At 37.9% G+C, this 19,574-nt stretch overlaps 1 protein-coding gene and 1 long non-coding RNA gene across 7 annotated transcripts; both read left to right on the forward strand.

Moving 5' to 3' along the window:
• The first annotated feature begins 7,503 nt into the window (after positions 1–7,503).
• LOC307161957 lies at positions 7,504–9,430 on the forward strand. 6 transcript variants are annotated; one of them, XR_013821826.1, is made up of 5 exons: positions 7,504–7,614; positions 7,995–8,046; positions 8,227–8,291; positions 8,392–8,451; positions 8,533–8,575. It is a non-coding gene; the product is annotated as an uncharacterized lncRNA (long non-coding RNA). The 6 variants fall into 6 exon arrangements; XR_013821827.1 differs by having other exon boundaries at positions 8,243–8,291; XR_013821829.1 differs by lacking the exon at positions 7,504–7,614 and adding an exon at positions 7,632–7,744.
• Positions 9,431–14,164: 4,734 nt separating this feature from the next.
• On the forward strand, positions 14,165–19,170 carry LOC307169235 (natural killer cell receptor 2B4-like). Its single transcript, XM_079889748.1, has 4 exons — positions 14,165–14,360; positions 14,646–14,969; positions 16,540–16,836; positions 16,930–19,170. The coding sequence occupies exons 1-4, from the start codon at positions 14,261–14,263 to the stop codon at positions 17,043–17,045; spliced, it is 837 nt and encodes a 278-aa protein (XP_079745874.1). The 5' UTR covers positions 14,165–14,260; the 3' UTR covers positions 17,046–19,170.
• Positions 19,171–19,574: the final 404 nt, after the last annotated feature.

Consider the following 19,574-nt stretch of genomic DNA (forward strand, 5'->3'; position numbering starts at 1 on the left):
TATGATTAATATGTATAGCCTACTGTATACAAATATAAGGAAATTCATGTTAATATTCACCTCCGGATGCACATGGTAGACTCCATGTAGGGGAATGTGAGTATTTCTGTGAGTGTGTTACATTTTTGTAATGATGGTTGAACAAAGCTTTGTGAAGCACTGAAGCTTTCCTTAGTTGGGTGCACTAACAAGGGCGCTAAACAAACAGTAAACACCGCATTCTCAAGCAGTCAACTCTCACTAGCTAACCATTACAAACGCAATGTGTATGTCTATTTATCAAAGAAGAAGCGCAACAAATTAAAGCGAAGATGATGAACGAACGACAAGGAAGGACATAAAACGAACATACATACACAAGAATAAATACAAACAAGGGTTTGTTAGTTTCCAAAAGCACAGCAGCTCCAGACAAACAGTGACACACAAAACTGTCCTGTTACTATAGCTAACATTACAACAACAGCATATCTTGTTTCTGTGAAAACCAGTGTTACTCACGTATGAAACGGAATCAAAGCAACATCCGCGTCGGTTATCAGGCCTTCCCGCTTCGCTCTCTCCAGCGCTGGAAAGCTTTGCTAATATTAACGCGGGTGCTAAAGCTCTTTCTGATCATAACCCTTCATTTTCCAGTGATTTCTTCTGAGCTTTTCTCTTTGGTAATGTCTCTCAGCCATCTCTCTTTCTACAGTCTTTCTTCAAATCTCCCTCTTGCTCGCTCTCTCTCCTCCACAGTCATACGCCCCCTAATGCTGATTGGCTACACATTTGTTGTTGTGTCTGGTTGTGTCGGTCCGACCAACTTTCAAACAGCGTTTTCAAATATCGCTTACCCCACCTTTAAAGGGTTCACAACTGGAAGCTTTTCAACATGGTGTACGTTATGGCCATCTAGTGGTCAAACCAAACCGATAACATCCGATGTTTCACAGCTAGTTCTACAGCTGGTTCTCTTATCTGTGATTTTATTAACTATTCTGTAAAGCACTTTGAATTACCCCTGTGTATTAAATGTGCTACATAAATCAAACATGCCGTGCCTACAGTTTTACTATAGTAAAACCATGGTTAATTTCCGTAGGTTAAGGGTACATATCCCACATTAAAAAAATTCTATAATAATTTTCTCTAGTGAATACAATAGTTTGGAGCCCCTAAAGGGACGTGGTGGTGGAAAAAATTTTAGGTTGGGAGAATTGTTTTTTTTTTTTTTTTAATCTTTTGCGTTCCCACGCAAAACTTCTCGGACAGACACTCGGACATACACTTCCTGTTTAATGTCCCGCCGCTGGCAGTGTTTCAGAGCTCCGTACGTTAATGGAGCGTTTCATAGTGTTTGAACTTGGACTCAAATATAAAGAAATGCGGTCAGTGCTTAACTCAAGGAGTTCAGTGAAGTTGGCAATAGGCTATTCGAACTTCCCTATTCTTGAGCTAAACGTTGTTAAAACACAAACGACACCTATTTACAATCACAGTAACCTAGACAACGAGCTACAACCCAATTCTCATCAAAACAGGCTTTTATAATTTAGGCTAAATGGATCTCTATGAGCAGGCGGCTGAGAGACAATTCAAAGGGACCATCTGCAAAGTGCAATATAACCCAAAAAACAACTACAGCATCAACTCATAGTCAAAAATACAAAAATAGTCATTAACTTCAATGTTACAAACTGTAGTGCCACCCAGTTCAGTTTACACATCAATGGTGACCCACTGGTCATATTACACTGCTTTTGCACATTTTATATTATGAAAAATATTCAATAACTTCACTGTAACACACCAAATTTAGTTCACACATCACTGCTCTAATGTTGGTTATAGGCCTACAAGCAGGCCCGGCTCCACGGGGGGGCCAGGATGGACCTGGCCCACCCAATCAGAGGCTTGGCCCACCCTGGCCCCACACCACATAACAGCCAATCAGAAAACTGGTGTGGTATTCAATTCAGCTCGAGATACGTTATTTTCTAATTTCTGCCCAACCCCCTCTTTTTTTCCCTCCGAGACAGACAGACTTAGCTCATTCACTTCGCAACCTTTGAGGTAAACGGACGTGCTGAATTATAAAGCAATAAACGACAGTTAACAGCTAATTAACTTTATTAGAACTGTTAGTGAACTCGATTACCACACTATAGTAGCCTAATAAAATGCATGTACAGATTTCTTGTTCCGAAAGGACAAAAGAAAACCACTTTAGCTCTCCAGGACACAGCTACCACCTCCTCACCCAGATAGCCACTGGACGCTGTAACGGAACAGGGCCGCAATCGCAAAACGATAGAGCCGGGTCTGTCCCGCATCCGCCTCACGGACTCGTTCCTGAGTCCAAACGCACATCGGGCCAAAGCCGTTTCTGATCTGTTTTTAGGGGTTGTTACGGATATGTGCCAGCGCCGATCCAGCACCGCCTGATCATCCCGTTACAGATGCGTAACGGGTGCGTGAAACGATTCCGCCTACCGGCGCTGTGCCGGATGTGTTACGATTCCGCTTAAATCACTACTGGATTGTCCTTTTGCCTTATTTTCGGCATTTTTGTCAGTTAGGGTATCATAGTAACCTATGCTACCTAGGCATACATAAAGTTCTTTTATAATAATGCTCTGTCTATCTACAGTAATTATCTTTTAACACATAGTTTTTCTGTGTAAAATAAGAAATTATGTATAAAAATGCAATAAGTACATAAATTCAAATACAAAGTTTGTATATTTACAGTTTTAATTTTTGCAGATCGTTTTACAACTTCGACCAATCTCTATTTAAGTACTTAATAATAGCAAATGTACAGTCAATTTCTGTTAAATTAACTAAACGTACAAGTACGGAATACCTGCACATTTACAGTATTACTCATTAAACAACACTGAACATCAAGATACGTGAATGATAGGAAATACAAGCTAAGTATATAATTTAGAACATGTAAAAATATCCACATTAAAAGACAATTGCTGTATACCTTTATACTCTAATATAACTTATTTTAAACATTTACAATTACATTTTATCTAAAGTGACTTAAAATTAAGAGAACAATAGAAGCAACAAGTGCAGTGACAAGTCCCAGTTAGTGTAGCACAGTGCACAATTTTTCTTTTTTTTATTAAAACAAAGATTTAGTATTATTGTGTCAAGTGTTTATGAAAAGATGGATCTTTAGCAGTTTCTTGAAAATGTGTTGAGTTGGGCCGGTCATCCCACCAGCAGGGAACAGTCCAGGTAAAGGTCAGTGAAAGTGATTTTGTGTCTCTTTGGGATGATGGCACCACAAGGCGCTGTTCACTTGCAGAACACAAGCTTCTGGAGACACATAGATCTGAAGCAGTGAGTTTAGGTCTTGCTGCAGCATCTGGATCAGTTGCAGAGGTTTGACTGATGCTGGAAGGCCTGCCAGGAGAGCATTACAATAGTCCAGTGTGGATAGAACAAGAGCTTAGACAAGGAGTTGTGTGGCTCCGATTGGAAGGGCCGAATCTTTCTGATGTTGTATAAGGCAAATCAGCAGGATCACACAGCAAGGATGGTTTGGCTGAAACCATAAGCAGTTCTGTCTTGGCAAGGTTGAGTTGAAGGTGAAGGTCATTCATCCAGCAAGAATTTTCCATCAGGTAGGCTGAGATACAAGCAGCAACCGTCAGATCCTCTGGCTGCAATGAAAGGTAGAGATATGTGTCATTAAGTGATAGGAAAAGTCATGTTTCTAAATGACAAAGCCTAGTTACACTACAAAAAAAACAAAAAAACAAAATTAAATAGATGGGTGGAATCTAACACAATCGTGGTTTTACTGTAGTAAAACCAAGCCTTGTGCAGCTACAGTGGCCTCACAAGGATCAAATGAATATTCACATGGGAAAATACAGTATAAAACAAATTAAATTTTCTGCCACTTTTAGTGCAATCATATGGAATCAGAAGACTCGGCCATTACAATATTTTAAATTACTTCTTCCCATACCTTGTTTGCCATGATCATTCTGCTTTCCACTTGACCTGAAATCACAAAAAAAAAAATAAAAAAAAATGAACCACTCAGTATTACATTTACACATGTAAGAATATGTTCCACTGAGACAATGCAAAACCTGACTATGATCTGGAAGCTGAGCAGGAAAGGCTAACAGTGAAGTTTTGAGCTGAGACGAGACACTTAACGTTAGGGGTGTAAGTTAACTGTCTGTTCATCTGGATCAATGCAATTTTCATAACCAATGATCAAAAGTATCCTATGAAAAGGCTACTATGATGACCCCAGGTCATCCAAAATGTAGATACGTTAAATTCTTCATCAGAACACAAACATTCTATCAACTTTTATTTTATAAGCCTAATATATGCATAGCTACCTGTTGGCAAGCAGATGCACCCAGAATATGCAATTTATCATGTTGTGTTCATATTCTAGTCGCATGTGCTTTCCTGTATCATCAAGTACAGTATTTACTGAATTCGTTTTCTTACCAGTCTTGAGATAGCCATGTTAACCCTAACGAAAATTAACTATGGTTTAACCACAAAGAAAACAAAACAAAAAACATGGTAGGCCTATTTGTATTTGTAGTATAACTGTAGTTATTAAAAATGGTAATAAAAATACGCCAAAAACGTGGTTACTATAATTAAAACCGAGGATATTTTTTAAGAGAAGAGTTTTGAGCTTCCAGACGGTGTTTCAAAATGTCCCGCCATTTAAGAGATTGATTTACTGACAGATACTATCGCGTATTAACAAAGATTTTATACACAATTAACAAAGATTTTATACACAATTAAACGGACTTTGATATGTATAACAAGTCTACGAAAGCTTGTTTTAGGTCTTTTGAGGTGTGGGTTCAGCTGATCTTTCTTAAAACTGATGGAAAATGTAAAGACGCATGCTACATTTTCAGTGTTTTGCCCTCCAGCTCTCGCCAGTTATGACTGAACATACTTTAAGAATGCTATAGCATTAGCTTGAAAACTGTAAACGTACACAAATGTAATATAAAATATCGTTCACATGTAACTTAGGATAATGAGACTCTTACCTCAGCCAGTGATCGGTTGGCATGATGTCCGCCGTGACGAACAAGGCTCACAGAAAAGGGCGTTATTTCCGAATAATTCAAACGGACTGACTGAAACAGAACTCCTGCTCACGGCTGCTCTTGACGAATACGATTGCTTTGAACCACTGTTGATCTCACAATCCACTTCACGAGAGTAGACTGAATTCAAATCTCCCGCTTGCCCAAACTCGACTAACGTTAACCGTTGTGGGCGGGAGTAAACAGCGGAAAAGTAATGGCGGCGAATTTGAATCTGCGTCATCGCGCGCTCGCACTCACACACACAAAGCCCTGAATGTGCAGCAACGGAGATTTGGAAAAAATATTCATAAAATATACATGAAATTATGGGAGAATAAGACAATGAAATAATGATCAAAATGAGTATAAAATAAAATGTGAAATAAAAAATAATTCAATACAGGCCTACTGTAGCCTATGTAGGGTACTGTATGCACAAATACTATTATTTAACCTAAAAAAAAAAAACTCACTTTAACCCCCACATGCTTAATAATCTGTACGGAAAACATATTGAATAGATGATGATTTTCGCAATATACCTTTACTTTGTTTTCTAATTTCACAGAAAAAAAATCTGTAAAATATTATAATAATTCCTGTAAAATTACACATAACTCTGTAAAAATACAGACAAGTTCATTTTAAAAAACGTAAAATTGTAAAACCAAAATACAAGCAATTACCTGCAAATTTAACAGTGGACCTTTAAATCACAGCCTTTTATTTTACAGATATTTGCTGTAATAATGACAAAACGGTAAAAATCTGTAAACAAATACAGACCTGTAAAATTACACTTTTTTTACAGTGTGTGCTGTAACGGACCTAGCATCACAAAATGTTTCTGTATTGTTTTTAAACACTGATAATATTGCTCAGCTTATGACAATGCATTTATCTCATGCTCTAGATAGAAAAAAAAATATGCAGACAGGTAACCATGTTGTTTTGAATGTTTATTCCACGGAGTTCTTCACACAGTTTGAGAAAAGTATTTCGGATGTGGTCCACATCAGGTAGTCTCTGTCAAAACAGTGTTGGCTCAAATCCGTTTTGCAGATATGGGCCAGAGCAGTTTTTAGCCCTTTTTTAAATGCAGTCGGCTCAGATATGTATCACAGATTCGGGCCACACCAGTGTAGCCTATGTGAAAACAGTATCGGCTCAGATTCATATTGCAGATCTGGACCAAATCAGTGTCAGACACAGCTAATGTCTTTCGGTTACCTATGGGAAAAGTGATCTGGGCCAGATCTGTAAAATGATATAAATACTGAACTGATGGCAGTTAGAATGTTTAAGCTGAAACCTCTATCTGGCACGGATCTGGTTCACAATCAGAAAACGTCTCTAAGATAGAAACGGAGGCAAGGGGCTTAAAACGGATCCGGGCCAGATGTAATTGCTATCTGGGCATCCATTCGCGGCAATGAGGTCGGAGAAATGGATGAGTCGGGTTCATCTGCAGCTTCCGATGGTGTCAAAAGCACAAATACACCCACTCAAAGATGCAGCAATTCTGTCCCAAAGGTTGGGCAGGCATATCCCCTGCATCCACTGCTTTAACCACCTAACCTCACTGTCATACATGCGATTCAAAGTGAACCTTGTGCTAAAAGATTCTTTGACTTGTCAGGCTCCCTGCACTATTTTTTCAGGCAAGTAAATTTTATAGTGATAGAAGTAGATCTTTTTCAGGACCTGCCCTGTTTTCCTCAAATCTAAAGACACTAAACTGATTCAAGATTGTGTGGTTAAAAAAAATAAAATCCTAAATATAGGCCTACATAAGTTTGTAAATAAAGTTTGTAACAAGTTTGTTTTAGTTGATGTAAATAGTTATTTTAAAAGAACTGCCCCTTTTTATCAAATCTAAAGTTACTTAATTGATACAAGATCTGTTAAGGGATCAAAAAATATTACAAATGCAAAAAGAGAGAATGTAAAAATAAACATGTTAACCATTTTTATCTACACTGTTAGACTTTTCTGTAATTTCTACAGTTATTTACTTTAAATCCCCCAGTATTATACTGCTATTTCTCTTTACAGTAAATAACTGTGATTCCCATTGCATCATGGGAATTTTCTGTGACGTCTAACACCACATACAGAGACTTACTGTATTTTTTAAATTTGCTGTATACTACTGTATTTGACGTAACTGCCTCTCTGGCTGGCACCATTCCACCGTGCTTTTTATTTCCTAATTTTTGCCTTACACCGCGTGTCTACAACGCTATAATAGCCAGAGGCTGTCTATATTGGACACATTGAAGCGACCGGACCTTTAAATGCAAACCTGTTTGTCCCTTGTCAGAAATAGCGCGAGCGCTTGGACTCGTATCGGACTACGTCAGAAATATAACGGCCGCGTCGCATCACTGTCTGGGATTTGTCGTGGCGCGTCAGAGCATCCAGTGTAGGTAATGGGGTCTGTGTTTTGTTGGATCGCGACGTTCGTGTCTGGCCCGGGGAAGAGACGGAATTCACTTCACCGAGAGAGAGATCAGCAAGCAAGGTAAAAAAAAAAAAAAAAAAAAAAAAAACTTCTGTGTGTGTTGACAGGATTGTGCCCAGTTTAATGTTATAACGTTAACGTTAGCCTAACGTTACTCGTCGTCAACATGGCGGTAACGAACTTTACCATGGTAAACTGAGCTAACGTTTCATTTTACACACTTTGTTAGATTGAATTGTCGAGTTAAAATATGCCAACGAGCAACGCGTTTACATAAACAATAAATGTGAATAAACTAATGTGAAATTCTGTTTATAGCCTAATGTTGGCCTACTGATGAGAACCTTTATAGTTTTAGCATTATTTTTCAAACTATAACGTTACCATATTATAGTTTTTTTAATGGAATTTAATATATACTTCCATTTTTGTGTTTAAAGGCAACTGCAACAAAGCGCCAATTCGCGCCAGTGACTTAGCAAGATTCCAGAGGTAAAGCAGCCCATTTGTGATATATTTTGAGATAAGTTTGCTGAAATGATTAGCATACGCTATGTGAAAATTGCTTTGAGCCACTGGTGCAGACTAGGTAGCTTACAATATCTTATAAAATCTCTATAAACTTTATATCAAATAAGTGACCTTTGCATTATGTCTAACTTTATTACACAGCAAATGAACCAATCAGAAGATGGACCATTGTCTTTGTTCAGTCTCACCAGATTAAATGTATCCAGGTAAACACTGCAGTAAAACTCTCACTAATTCATTCATACCAAATCTAGCATTCTAAACAACTTAAGTTTATATTTTTGCATTATTTTGATATTTTATTAGCCAGAAGACTCTACCATTGCAGTCCCACCTGACTAGGAAGGTCCTAATATCAGCGCACAGGTGGGTTATACTGTAGGAAGGAGAACGAACATCACACAGTGATTTCTTGCATGTATCTCACTGTGTATTTGTCTCAAACAGGTACTCCTTCACTGCAGACAAGCTAAAATGGGCTAAAATCATCGATTTCAGTCGTTTTTTTCTATGGATCTCAGCATTTTTGGACAGAATTTAGGATTTGTAAGTATTAAAATTTAATCTGGCATAATTTAATTTAGTTCTTTTGTATGCTATTTATTGACAAAAGCTGTTTACAAATATATATTCTTAAGTTTTTGTGAAAATAATAATAAAAATTAACAAAAAAGGAGGTTAAAAATAATGTGACACTAATATTCTCTCTCTCTCTCTCTCTCTCTCTCTCTCTCTCTCTCTCTCTCTCTCTCTCATATAGTTTTGGAACCGGGATCTCCTCTGAAGGACTGAGTACATTTGTGTTTGTGGGCACGCATGCAGACCAGGGAACATTCTGATGTTGTCAATCAAGTTCTGAACAGGAACCAATCTTTGGAGAAGTTCATTTATTCACAAAGGTGGACAAAAACATTGTGTTGGCTTTTTAAAGATTATTTTGATGATGATTTTTACTCCTATGCTGTAGAAAAGATGGAGTAGACAGTCAGACATTGATAATAATAAGAAATGTTTCTTGAGCATCAAAGAGACTTCTTTCAAAAACATTAAGACACTTAAATACTTCTTTTGGCCACCAGTGTACATGAATCCAACACATTTTTGGAAATAAGTGAAATTATTTTTAAGGTGGGGTTATGTGTCATGTATTGTGAAAAGAACTGTGTTTTGTCCTGTTTTGGACATTTCCTTTTTGAATGCTTAATTTATTTATATTCTGCAGTTTTATGAATGTAATGGTTGATATTTCATTATAATACTTGTATAAGCTAAACAACCAATGACTCTACATTCATTTAGTCAAATGCTAATGTTTTGTTTATGGTTTTATGTATGTTTTCAAAAATGTTTGCAGTGAAGGACAGCACATAATGTGTTAATATAACACGTTTACACATCTTTGTGCTAACTCTGACATATTTACTTTGTTAAAATCATTAACACAATGAATGAGTTAAAATTAACACAAAAAAATGTTGTCTCTAAACTCACCCATTAATGTGTAAAAATTTCACACATCATTTCCAGCATTGGCATGTTTATTTTGTGATATATACGAAATGTTTTAAATAAAAAAATGGTATTTTGTGATAACTTTGTCTAATTGATTTGTATGAAAGTAGTACTTATGTGGGATAAAAAATAAAATTAATCATATATCAAAATTATCAAATCTAATTTATATTTAGTACAAATAAAAATAATTACAGTAGTGTACTGATTAGCTTAGTTTTTACAGTAATGCACTGTACTGATTAGCTTCGTTTTTACAGTAATGCACTGTATTTACACAAAACTGAAATACGGTTTGGTACTGTAACTCTTAATTACAGTAACTTACTGGCAACAGTGTTGCCAGTAAGTTACTGTAAAAAACCCTTGAAAAGTCTAACAGTGTATATATATAAAGTATATATAGATAAATACACCGGCCCACCTGGAATATCACTTGGTCCACCTTTCATCTCATATCTGGAGCCGGGCCTGCCTACAACACTTAGTTTGGGAAGTAATTGCACATAAAAAATAAGTAAGCCTATTCTTTACACAAATTATATTGGTATTGTACACAGCTTTTGCATTATTTGCTTACTGAATTTGATGGCATTACACTGTACAGTTATTTGATATTTTTTTCTAAAAAGGGTGAAGTTATTGATTTTATTTCATAATAATCATAAAAATTATGCATTTTTTATCAAACTAAGTAATGTAGTATAACCAGCAGGAGAGCAGTGATGTGTGAACTGAATTTGGTGACAGTACAGTGCGTCACAGTGAAGCTATTGGATATGTTTAATAATATAAAATGTGCAGAAGGGTTTGGGGATTTGCACTTTGCAGACGGCCCCTTATTTGGACTTGTCTCTCATTCGTCTGGTTACAGAGACAAATGAACATTATAAAGCTCGTTTTGATGAGAATTGGGTTGTAGCTCGTTGTCTAGGTTACTGTGATTGTAAATAGGTGTCGTTTGTGTTTTAACAACGTTTAGCTCAAGAATAGGGAAGTTCGAATAGCCTATGTGAATATTGCCAACTTCACTGAACCCCTAGCCTGGTTAAAACCAGACCATTCTCAGTAGTAACTGAGTTATGGTCTGGCAAAGCTTCTTTAATAACTCATTTCCAAAGGGGCGTCGCTCAAATGCCTCTGGGCGCAATTGACCTTTCGCCGGCCCCTCCCCCAAAACGGCCATTGTCCAATCACACATCATAGCAACCGTTACTATGTGAGCAGGTCCGACAAACATTAGCAAGATGGTGAAGCGTGCGCCCATGGCGTTTGTAAATCGGACACTAGATACCCCGAGAGATTGTCTGGAGGAGTTGTGTTCTTTCCATTCCCAAAGCCGAAAACACAAACAGTGTGGACGGCCCCACTCCCAGTTAAATGTGTCGAACATTACGAAGCATAAATACGTCTGCTGGCTGTGGTATCGATGGCTACTTAAAGTTTTTTTTGTTTTGTTTTTCTGATCTGAAAAACTATCCTATCTGTAACTCAAACATAATATTGTCTGAACCGCGAGTTTTATGATCCGTTGCCCCACTAATAAATATTATGGTCTCAACCGCGATTTTTGTGATCCGTTGCCCCCCTAATAAATATTATGGTAAGTGCATTATGAAAGACAATCAAGGAAAGTTATTTAGATGCAAATTAAGGCTATGTCTGGTTAAACAGTTATTGTGTGATTTCGTTTATTGTGCTTTGTCAACTTGAAGCATGAATTTGAGAAAGAAAATCATTTTTGGAAGAAAATGCACCACATACTTTTGTCAATGATATAAGTTATAGCTAAAAGATTGTAAAAGCTTTCAGTTCACCCTGCAAGTCAAATTAAGCTTGATTAATGATATAGTGACTGATCAAATAAACTACAGCATCGGGAATATACGTTAACTCCCATGTGTTTTGCAGCATTTAAAATGTTAGTCATTGTGTTATGCGAAAAAAAACACACATAAGAAATTATTGCTGACAGCACTTTTATTTTCAGAGAGTTTTTTCTTTCACACAAAAACACAACAGTAAGTGTCTTTCAATGCTTTTAAACACTTGATTCCTCGTTCTTTGTCATATCACAAATGCTGTGTATGAACACTGGTAAGCATTAGCCTCGATAGAGACGTAGATAGTAGTCGTGTCTCCTTCATTGCGTATTTTTATATTTTGAATATATCCCTCCACTGCATACTGTAACCCCTTTTGTCTCGATCTGGAGGATATCGCGGAGGTATTGCTCCAAAAATGGTCACTGACACGCACGGGTATACCTCTTCTGGTCGTGTTTGACCATTTGTTTGTCGGACGTAGCAACAGTAACTAAGGGGGGCGGGGCTCGGCGAAAGGTCAATTGGATAGACCTAAAACTCCTAAAACCAATCAGAGCGATCGTCATCGTGTAAAGCCATATGCTGCGTCCCAATTCGCCTAAGTTACACTACGCCATAGAAGTATGTAGGCTACTCTTTTTGTGAAGAAAATACTTTTGAATGTGTAGCAAAAAAGTAGGCAAGCTTTGGGACATACTACTTCGCCATCTTTATCGGACGGATCTGTCGTGTGCATCTTGTCACGTAAACTGCCCTGTCAATCATCTTGTCACAGTTAAAATCCTCTATTAAATCTAATTTAATTTCCTACCGTTTCGGAGAGAAATGTAGTAGCACGTTCATCTGCCAGTGGGTCTTTCATGGAGACTGTCCTCATGTGTTTGCAATTTGAATATAATAATGCATTTAAAAGTTGGTGCGCTTCACCAACGGAGTGGACGTCACTCAAATGCCTCTGGGCGCAATTGGATAGGCTAGACCTAAAACCAATCAGAGCGATCGTCATCGTGTAAAGGCCGCCTTAACGTTTCTGACTGGTGCCGCGATTTCGACGGCATGGAAATGGGCTTGAATGAGCTCTTTGCCAGACTACTTGCAGAGCAAATCAAATTTGCCGGAAGTTGTCTGGGTTTTCCCAGGCTACTGAACTCCTTGAGTTAAGCACTGACCGCATTTCTTTATATTTGAGTCCAAGTTCAAACACTATGAAACGCTCCATTAACATACGGAGCTCTGAAACACTGCCAGCGGGACACAGGGCTCTCAAGTGTCACGCATTGAGCGTGACAGTCACTCATTTCGGTCTTTTGTCACGCACTCCCGCCACACATTGTATTTCTCACGTGGAAAAACTATTTATAATATATTTAATATGCCGCAGCGCCCAAAATTTCTCTGGCCACGCTGTTCTCACTATGGAAACGGCAGGAATCAAGCGCGTCTCCCCTGGAATTCTAGTTGAGCCTGCCACTTACATCAGCCAATCAATAGAATAGCCAATCAGTATTGTGGGGCCACACAATAGCCAATCAGAAAATAGCACTATTGTATCTGGGTAAGATTTAATGCAACAACCAATGAAAAAAAAAGCATATTCTGGAATTTTTCACGTGATTCTGCACGAAAGTTTCGTTCACCCATAGAGAAAATCACTCCGAGCATCACTTTGAGCACAGAGTAAGTCATGATCTCCTGTTTTAATGTTACAACAAATTCACAACTTGTTTGACACAAATAGTGACAACTTGACTGCTGTTAGAGAATGTTTCCCAGATAGCATCAGTTTTTCATCAATGTCTGTAACTTAGCCAACAGTTTTACAGTCTGTTCACTGACAACAGTCATAGTCATATATTCGTTATCACACGATGACTGACATAGTCACATTATAAACATCTCTCTCTCCAAATAGGCTTAATAATTTTATTAGCACTAAATAAATTAAAGTGTATTGCATAGTCGATGTTATAGGTCACTTTTAAAATCATGTCATATTTTATAATTATATCCTGGCCATGTATGCATTAATCATTGCATCTGTCTTTCAAAGATGTCAGGTAAAAAGCAATTAATCATCCTCTCATTCGCCCTGAGAGGAAAGTCCCCTAAAAAGGCCAGGTTAGAGGATGCTGGCCCAGAGAAAGTGGCGAAAACGGTAGACCCATTAGAGGAGGAAGAGACATTGCAGGTGGAAGGCAACAAGTCCAAAAAGGCAACAAACACTTACAATAAACAACACCACTTATAATCTATCTCTATCTCTATCTCTATCTCTCTATCTCTCTCTCTCTGTCTCTCTCTCACACACACGCACGCATGCAGAAATTGAATAAATACTTTGTATTTGGTATATGAGCAATTATTAATAACAACAACAAAAACACTAATAATAATATTAGTTATTATGGGGGGGGGGGGGGGATGTCACTCTCGTCTGTCTTCAAAACTTGAGAGCCCTGCCATGCTGTAATAAAGTGCAGTAAATACTATAATAGTCTACAGTATACTACAATTTACTACATTTTACTATAGTAAATAGGCTACTAAATTTACTACAGGTGGATTTTTTCACGTGTACACTCTTCAGTTATTATCATATCTTATATAGCACGCATTTCAGAAACTAAAGCAAAAGGATTGTTTTCTCATTTCCTATTACAACTATCTCTAATAAAAGGGAAATGACGTCGTGCTTTGTGGTTTTATTCGTGTAACTCGACACAAGACCAGCGCAGGAGTTTATTCTGACTGCTGACTTTCACAAGCATCACTTCATACAACTTTTGTTCTCTTTTAATTACAAAACTTGTGGGCTTTGAAGAGTTTTCAGGAGATTAATGCCGATTGATAGGCTAGTAGCTACTGCAGACGTCTGCAAACTTTTGAGGAAAATGCTTCGTCTGTTTGCTCTGCTCTGTTGTTTGTGGAATCCCGATGGTAAGCATATCATGGCTTCAGTAATACAGAAAAAAAAAACTACTATGTCCTCTAAGCAACGTACCTTTTTTATTAGCTAAAACACATCTGTTATTTAGATACCTTTGTAAATGTCTTTTGTTTTGTCGTTATTATCTAACAATTTAATCTACTGTATGTAATTCTGTAGACTTTTATATGTGTGTATAATCCTTAGGCCTATGTGTGTGTGTTTGTGTGCTCGATTTAAAGTTAAAGTAGTAGTGGTTAGTGCTCATTTGTCTATAAGTTTGTTTTGTTTTGCAGGTGTGTTTGGTGATATAGATGCGGTGAAGTCCGTGTCAGTGACGGAGGGAGATTCAGTCACTCTAGAGCCTGGTGTTACTATACTACCGAGAAATAAGATACTGTGGAAGTTTGGAGATCAAGGTGCTCTCGTAGCTCTCATAGATGCCAGACAGATCTCATTATTCGATGGTCCTGATGGGAGATTCAAAGACAGACTGAAGCTGAATCACACTGGATCTCTGACCATCACAAACACCAGAACCACAGACACTGGAGCTTATGAATTAAACATCAAGGGAGGAGCAGGAGACCAAGTCAGGAGATTTAATCTTACCGTCTATTGTGAGTAAAGTCCATTTCAAATTATTTTATAGGTACAAAACCACAATATTGAAATATGATTTAAAATAATAAAATAGATGGGATGAGATACAGAATCAACAATTTGTTCATTTTTTGTAGCATTGGTCTTAGGATGTGTTCACCTACTGTATGTAGGATGTGTTCATGTTAGTATTGTTATTGCTACAGTTTCTAGAACTGAGATGTTTCAGTTCAAGAAACTTCATTTTCGAGGGCTCATGCCGAGTCACGTGCATTTGGTTTTCAATTTTTGCCTGAATGGACTTTCTTCCTTTTTATTTTTCTGGAAAACCTACTTTTTAAAACCTTTATTTGGATTGCTCTTTCTTACAATACAGAATGTTTCAAAGCAGCTTTCCAGAGATAACAGGAAAATAATGCAACAAAGTTTGTTTCCAGAAGAAAATAGCGTTACAGTCCAGCTGAAGTAAGCTTTGTTGTAAAAAAAAATTTAAAATTAAAAATGTAGTATTCGCTATAACAACCGCCTCGCTCTACATTATCCTGCTTATTACATGGCTACCCACCAAATAAATCAATAATTTGACACAAAATATTGATTTAAAAAGGATTGTATTGCTTCCGCTAAAGAAAATAGTCTGTTCCGTCTCTATGGTTAGAATCCTGCGTCCATAGCAACGCTCTATTTTTCATGGCAACAGTGTGTTATACTTAGCAGTGGTCTGTTATCAAGAAATAACACACTGCATTTTACATTAGAATTTAACCAAGCCATGTAATAATATTAAATATTCAAATAAATGCCCCCAACTAAGCAAGCCAAAAGCCAATAGTGACAAAACCGAAAAAAAATAATAACCCAGGCTCAGTCGCTCAGTTCTCCTCTGGCCAACGCGCAAACAGTGTATGATTATGATCCAGGCAGCATTACAGGTCAGAAGTCAGATTGGATTGGAACATTCAGAATATTATCCAGTTCATCTGGTTGAAGATTGGAGTCATTACGCTGGTATGGAGACGAGTTTGTTGAGGATACTTTATATTTGTGTCGAGTATAAACAAAATAAAATCGTATCTTGGTAAAATGTCAACATTTTAACCACTTTATACATATATATTTTTTCACTTTTAAATTAGTATCTTTAGATACATTACATTATTCGAGTAAGTAGAACCTAATACTTACATTTAAAATCCCAGACAGCCCAGATCCAGCCCACATCTGGTACCAGATGTGTGTCTAAGGTGTAATTTGGCAATTTCTCAAAAAAAAAAAATACTTTTGTCACTGGCGCGCAATGAATTCTGGGATAAGGGAGGCCGCACAGGATCCATCTGTTGAATCATTCATTAGGCTACCCGTGAAATGCACTTTGAATTGGAACAGAATTCATTGTGCCACAGTGACACAGTCGGCCTTCAAATGTGGCCGTCGAAGGACGCAGCCTCTGAATTCGGACACAGATACAGTGTCAATTGATACCCAGTGATTACTGCAAATGATTAATTTCTTAAATAAATATTTTTCTGTATTTTACAAATACATTGGTGTATTAGCCAAAAGTGATTATTTCTGTTTATTCTCCAGCTCGTCTGCCTGTTCCTGCCATCACCAGAGACTCTTCACAATGTTCTTCGTCATCATCGTCATCATCAAATTGTTCATTGCTGTGTTCAGTGTTGAATGTGAATCATGTGACTCTCTCCTGGTACAAAGGAAACAGTTTATTGTCCAGCATCAGTGTGTCTGATCTCAGAAGCAGCATCTCTTTACATCTGGAGGTGGAAAGTCAGGATACAAACACCTACAGCTGTGTGCTCAACAATCCCATCAGAAACCACACCAAACATCTGGACATCAGTCAATTCTGTCAGCCATGTCCTGGTATGTCAGCGTTTCTTTGGTAACTACAGTAATATAAATTACAGTAATTATTATTATTTTTTTTTAAACTGAAGTTCTAATTTTTTCCTTTAGAAATCTACTGTTGTGGTTTTACTGAACCTGTGACCCGATTGGTTATCACTGCTCTGGTGGGCGTGGCTGCTGTTGCTTTTGTGGTTTATGACATAAGATCCAGGGATGCAAAGTAGGGACGAGACATCATCATGAGGACCTCGATGATAAATCATACTGTATGTTACAACAGCTGGTTGTAAAACCTCTCTCTTAGAATTTTGATGTCACATAAAATAAGGGACCAACATAGATTTTCTTATGAGTCATGTATAATACAAAGTTATGCAAACATGCACATTCAACATGACACCAAAAATCAATTGTCAAACAACTGGATTCAACACCAGTCCACCATCAATGCCCAATCTTTGGTTTTAAGACATTTAGAGGTCATTTATTGCTATAATTGCTTCACCTGAGCGATGGACAGACACACCTCAGAGGCTAATAATTCTAAATTAACTAAATGTTAGAGATTCATCAATGATGGGATCAATGATTGTCATGCTGTTTTTTCATAGTTTTCATGTGTTGACTTAAAGGGGACCTATTATGCAAAATTCACTTTTGCATGCTGTTTGGACATAAATGTGTGTTGGCAGTGTGTGTAGACAACCACCCAATAGTGATACAAATCCACTCACTCATTTTTTATTAATCCCCATAAATCATCAGCAGTGTCTCCCAACGACCTGTTTTCATAATGCGGCTTTAGTGACGTCACTACAGCACAGGCCCCGCCCCCGACGAGTGTTGACAGACACTGCCGTTTCAACATAGACCCGCCTTGATCAAGTTCACAGCTGCTGCACTGACGAGAATGTCTCCCAAGCGTTGTAGGTGTTGTGTGGCTGGATGTATTAATCCACATAGCTCTCTCTATTTACTCCCAAAATCTGAGGCAGCCGCTGAAGACGAGGTGGAATTATTTAGTTTTTAAAGAAAATGCTCCCTCAACTCTACCGAAATTCGTTTATGTACTTGCACACTTCTTATAACTTACTGTGTTTACTCAGCTCTTACAGTGATTTTCTGAAGTAAAACTGACGCTTCATCTTTTGTGTGATGTACAATAAACTTTATTAAACTCATCAGTTTGATCATCATTCGGACCTGGTCCGAAACGGCAGACTTGTAGGCTATTAATATTAATAGTGGATACATACAAGCAGATGACAAATACGTTATAACCGTAATTAAACTAAACTATACCTGTTCCAACTTCATACAGCACTCTGAATCTGTAGGCATTATTGTCCAACTCCGGGTCGAAGTGAACACCGTTACTGAGAGTTTCTGATATTATCATCATTCCGTGAGGTGATATTGTCCTGAGACAGACTCATAGACTGTAACAAAAGATGGACGACGCCCCTTCGCTCTCTTCCATTGATGAGAACTGAAGCCGCTAGTGTCCCGATATGGCGCTGACATATTGGAACTTGAGTCTGCGCAGTAGCGATCTCGGGACCAGACCTGCGCAGTCGTGAGCAGGAAGTAAAGCCGTGAAATCAACGCTCCGCCCTCACTCTCGCAGAATGCGCTCAGGGAGAGTGGATTCTGCACACTTTTTTAAAAATTGATTGCAGTACGACAAGAGGCTTGTTAAAATAAAGTAAATACAATCTCCTCAGTCCCGAAAAAAATGTCCATTGGTGCTTCAGTGACTACTTCACTCAGAGAACCTGTCAATCACAGCTGTCAATCATGACGTTACACCACCGCATCACGTAACTAACTAAAAACCAACTTATTTTTGAAACAGACACTTGAACTTACATCAGCATGATAAAAACGACAGCAAATGAAAGAAACCACCTTTGGAAAAAAGATATTTGAAGTGTAATTTAATTGTTTAGTTGGTCTCACGTCCCGTTGAATAACACGGGGAGGCGGGGCTTATGACCTATACTAGGACCAGTCACCGGGGGGCGATCAAGACGTTTTGGCTTCACTTTTCAGGGCTTGTGCGGCACGCTTGGACAGACTGAGCGCAAGCTCATGAAGCTCCGCCCCCTGTGCCGTCCAGCAGCAGCTTATTTGCATTTAAAGGGCACACACTAAAACAGCGCGTTTTTCTGAGCCCCAAAAAGTGACAATTTAAACATGCTGTAAAAAATGATCTGTTGTGTATTTTGAGCTAAAACTTCACATACACACCCTGGGGACATCAGAGACTTATTTTACATCTTGTGAAAGGGGGCATAATATGTCCCCTTTAAGAAAACCACTCTTAAGAATTAAACGAGTGCTTCAATCAAAGATGTGTTTTGTGTCATGTTTGGCTTGTTTTTGACGTGTTTTGACAAAATCTTCACTTAGCCAACTTCAGTTATTTGCTGGTTGTAGTGTATGTGAAGGTGGCTTATGCTGAAAATTAAAGTTTCTATTTCATTTCACGCATATGCTTCATAATCAACATATTTTAGTCACATTATTCAGGCATTTAATCATTTAAAGGGGTGGTTGATTATGATTTCACTTTTCTAACTTTAGTTAGTGTGTAATGTTGCTGTTTGAGCATAAACAACATCTGCAAAGTTGCAATGCTCAAAGGTCAAAGCAAAGGGAGATATTTGCTTTTAAAGAAATCACTTTTTAAGGACTTCAACAAACGGCTGGTAGAGACTACACAACATTCCTCCCGAGTTAGTGACATCACC

Source organism: Squalius cephalus (assembly GCF_949319135.1).
Source record: "Squalius cephalus genome assembly, chromosome: 1".
Lineage (NCBI taxonomy): Eukaryota > Metazoa > Chordata > Actinopteri > Cypriniformes > Leuciscidae > Squalius > Squalius cephalus.

Coding starts and splice junctions, on each gene's coding strand:
- LOC307169235 (XM_079889748.1), top strand. CDS start 14,261: ATGCCGATTGATAGGCTAGTAGCTACTGCAGACGTCTGCAAACTTTTG. Junction 14,361..14,645: donor TTGTTTGTGGAATCCCGATG/GTAAGCATATCA, acceptor TTTGTTTTGCAG/GTGTGTTTGGTGATATAGAT. Junction 16,837..16,929: donor ATTCTGTCAGCCATGTCCTG/GTATGTCAGCGT, acceptor TTTTTCCTTTAG/AAATCTACTGTTGTGGTTTT.